The sequence below is a fragment of the Octopus bimaculoides genome, chromosome 1 (assembly GCF_001194135.2).
Source record: "Octopus bimaculoides isolate UCB-OBI-ISO-001 chromosome 1, ASM119413v2, whole genome shotgun sequence".
NCBI lineage: Eukaryota > Metazoa > Mollusca > Cephalopoda > Octopoda > Octopodidae > Octopus > Octopus bimaculoides.
The window spans coordinates 148,612,818-148,616,737 of NC_068981.1; the positions used below are offsets into that span (position 1 = coordinate 148,612,818).

General features: G+C 37.4%; 1 protein-coding gene across 2 annotated transcripts in view; it reads right to left on the bottom strand.

Annotated features, from left to right (window-relative positions):
* LOC106881255 (paired mesoderm homeobox protein 2) overlaps window positions 1-3,920 on the bottom strand; it is a 156,154-nt gene that overhangs the window by 79,565 nt on the left and 72,669 nt on the right. Inside the window, exon 2 of one of the 2 annotated variants that reach the window (XM_052971393.1) lies at window positions 3,053-3,070. The exons of the other annotated variant lie outside the window; for it this stretch is intronic. Coding sequence (XP_052827353.1) covers window positions 3,053-3,070 — 18 coding nt within the window. The remainder of the gene's footprint in view (window positions 1-3,052; window positions 3,071-3,920) is intronic. 2 annotated transcript variants of the gene reach the window in all.

The window sequence follows — 3,920 nt, forward strand, 5'->3', positions numbered from 1 at the left end:
ACATCCACCACCACCACCACCACCACCATCACCATCACCACCGGCAGCACATCCACCACCGCGATAACCACCACCACCACTTCATGACACTTCACGTTTCAGAACTGACTTATTGTACACGCCTATTTCCACACAAATGGTGATGTATGTGTGTGAAGGTATGCATATATATGTGTATGTATCTGTGTGTTTGTATGTGAATGCATGTGTGTGTATATATATATGTGTGTGTGTGTGTGTGTATGCGCGCGTGTGTGTGTGTATGTATCTGCATGAATGTTTCTGGGTGTGTATTTGTATACACGTATGAGTGTGTGCATGTGCATACATAAACACGCACTGGCAAATAAGCATTAATATACACAAAGATGCACACATATAACATACGTGCGTGTCTGTACACAGTCATACACACATACACATACATACATACAGTCATATACATACATGCACACATATACATACGTACATACATACACACATATATATACAGACGTACATACATACACATGCACATATGCGTACATACATACGCACATATACATACATACATACATGCACACATATATACATACGTACATACATATATACTGACACTCATACACACGCATGCATACATACGGACACGCATACATATATATACATACATGCACACATACACACGCATACATACAAACATACACGTACATATACATACATACATTCATACATATTATACATACATATGTACATACATACATAACAACTACCCGTACATAATGCGTTTATATATTTATAGGCATCGCTCAACAAACTAACATACAGTAGAATTTAGGAAGAATATACTGAAGATAGCGAAGTACACGGTGTCAGCAGCACCCTCGGTCACGAAGAAAACTGTTACACCCAAAAGCATTACTAAACTCGTGTACTGCAGGTATTCTAATGACTCAAAGACATTCTTTATGCTTACCATTTTGCGTAAATTCTATAAAGTTCTCGTGATTTAACCCACCGTTGATTTTATTTGTTAGTTCTCATAAATAAAATGTTTTTTCTTCTTTCAGCCATTGGTCTGCGGCCATGCTGGGGCATCACCTCGAAGGGTTTTAATTGAACAAATCGACCCCTGGTATTTATATTTTTAAAGTCTTAGTACCTGGTTCTGTTCTAGTACCTAATTCTGTTCTCTTTGCCAGACTGTTAATTTACGGAGATGTAAACAAACCAACACCGGTTGTCAAGCGATGCGGGGAGAAGGTAGGAAGCGCAAACACAAAAGACACATACAATAGACATTATTCAATCTGATACTGTTGATTATAACACTTCTCTTTTGGATATTTCTGGGTACAACAATTAAAGTCAAAGTGACCCCAAAATATCATAAAAATATGAAAACGTTGTTAAAACGGGCGTGGGGTTTTAAAGAACTTCACGCTAAACTTCTGTCATTGCAAACATATAAGAGATTTAAATATATACAAGTTTTATATTAAAGGCATTTAATCTCAAATACATTCATAAAAGCATTCTTCGAGAGGAGATATATAATTAAAGAGTGTTAATGAGGCTGACTGCTGTTATATTAAAAGACATGACATTTCTTGGTTTCTAGCACATTTTTCACAGTAAACATGTGGACAGGCTTTAAAGATAATTAAATAGAAAATTAATAGAAATCGAAAAAAATAAAGAAAAAGAGGTAACGTGCAAGACATTAAGTTTTAAAAAACTAACCACAATACGCAGGTTTGAATAAATTTTCATAACATTCAGGATAAAAAGATTTCTCGCTCCGTTATATTTTATGATTATTTTGCGTAGGTGGTTATACATAGTAAGTGAAACAAGGAACATTTTGTTAATTTTGTCCATTCGATGTTTGATTCTGTTCCGTAAAATTTACAGAGAAACTGGAAATATAATTCAGTACTCCCTTTTACTCTCTTTTACTTGTTTCAGTCATTTGACTGCGGCCATGCTGGAGCACCGCCTTTAGTTGAGCAAATCGACCCCAGGACTTATTTTTTGGAAGCCTAGTACTTATTCTATCGGTCTCTTTTGCCGAACCGCTAAGTTACGGGGACGTAAAGACACCACCATCGGTTGTCAAGCGATGCTGGAGGGACAAACACAGACACACACACAAACACACACACACACACACACATATATATACATATATACAACGGGCTTCTTTCAGTTTCCGTCTACCAAATCCACTCACAAGGCTTTGGTCGGCCCGAGGCTATAGTAGAAGACACTTGCCCAAGGTGCCGCGCAGTGGGACTGAACCCGGAACCATGTGACTGGTAAGCAAGCTACTTACGACACAGCCACTCCTGCGCCACTGTGTTTTTATCTACTATTAGCCAGCAAATAGGCGCAGGCATGGTTGCGTGGTTAAAATGTTCGCTTTGCAACTATATAGTTTCGGGTTCAGTCCCGTAGAGCGGCATCTTGGACAAGTGTCTTCTACTATTGTCCTGGGCAAACTAAAGTCTTCTGAGTAAAATCTAGTGGACGGATTTTGGTGTGGACCGGTGCCAAATGATGCACGGCCCGGGGCTGGTCGCAGCCTGGTGGTTGGGATCCCCTGGCCTAGTATATCTAGATACCGAAATTTCTCGAAAGGCGTAGTACCACAGGGAACTGTCATCAAACATGACAGCATTTAGCTATAATAATAATAATAATAATAATGGTTTTAAATTTTAGCCCAAGGCCAATTTTGGGGAAGGGACAAGTCGGTTATATCAACTCAGTGCTCAACTGATACTTATTTTATCGACCCAGAAAGGATAAAAGACAAAGTCCACCTCAGCAGAATTTGAAGTTAGAACGTAAGCATTTTGCCCTAAGCATTTTGCCCGGTGTGCAAACAGTTCTGCTTGCTCACCGCCGCCTTAGTAGTAGTAGTAGTAGTAGTAGTAGTAGTAGTAGCAGTAGTAGTAGTAGTAGTAGTAGTAGTAGTATTAGTAATAGTAGTAGTAGTAGTAGTAGTAGTAGTAGTAGTAGTAGTTAGTAGTAGTAATTGCAAAAATTTGGAATACGAAAATTGCATAATCACAAATGACACTGGAGATAACTGAAAGAAGCAATAACGAGTATACAATACATTTAATTATTATTCAATATTTTATATTTCAAAGTGTTAATATATTCAATTAACCATGGATTATGCTCATATAACCTGGGACCCCGATGTCTCTACATGATAAATTACAAATTATACAAAACTTCATATGAGCGCAGCGCAAGTTGAATTAGACCAAATATCCAAAATTATGTGGACATGGCGAGGATCACTTCCGTTGCAATAAACCCCGCCCAGCAATGTTGGTTTTGAGGAACGGGGTGGAGGAAGTAATCGATGCCATGGTAGAGTATAAAAATATATTTCGACTTCTATATTTAAGAGATGAGGAATTATTAACATTATTTACATTATTTACATTTAACGGATATTTGTCCTCGTCTTGTTTGTTGTTAACACAACGTTTCGGCTGATATACCCTCCAGCCTTCGTCAGGCGTCTTGGGGAAATTTCGAACCTGGGTTCTCATTCCTAACTATGTTACTATTATTATATTATTATTATTATTACTACTATTATTAATCAGGTCGCTGCCGTGAATCGAACTCGGAACCTTGGGGTTAGTAGCCCGCGCTCTTAACCACTACGCCATATGCCTTCGGGCATATGGCGTTAACAACAAACAAGATGAGGACAAATATCCGTCAAATGTAAATAATGTAAATAATATATTTCGACTGATACTATTTGTTAGTCTGGAGCTTCCTCGGTGGATCTAGTTCCCCAAAAATTAACTAAACGTTCACCAAACAATTTATCAAGCAGTCAATCAATCAATCAATTTTAATATATATATGAAATGTATATATATATATATATATATATATATATATATATATAT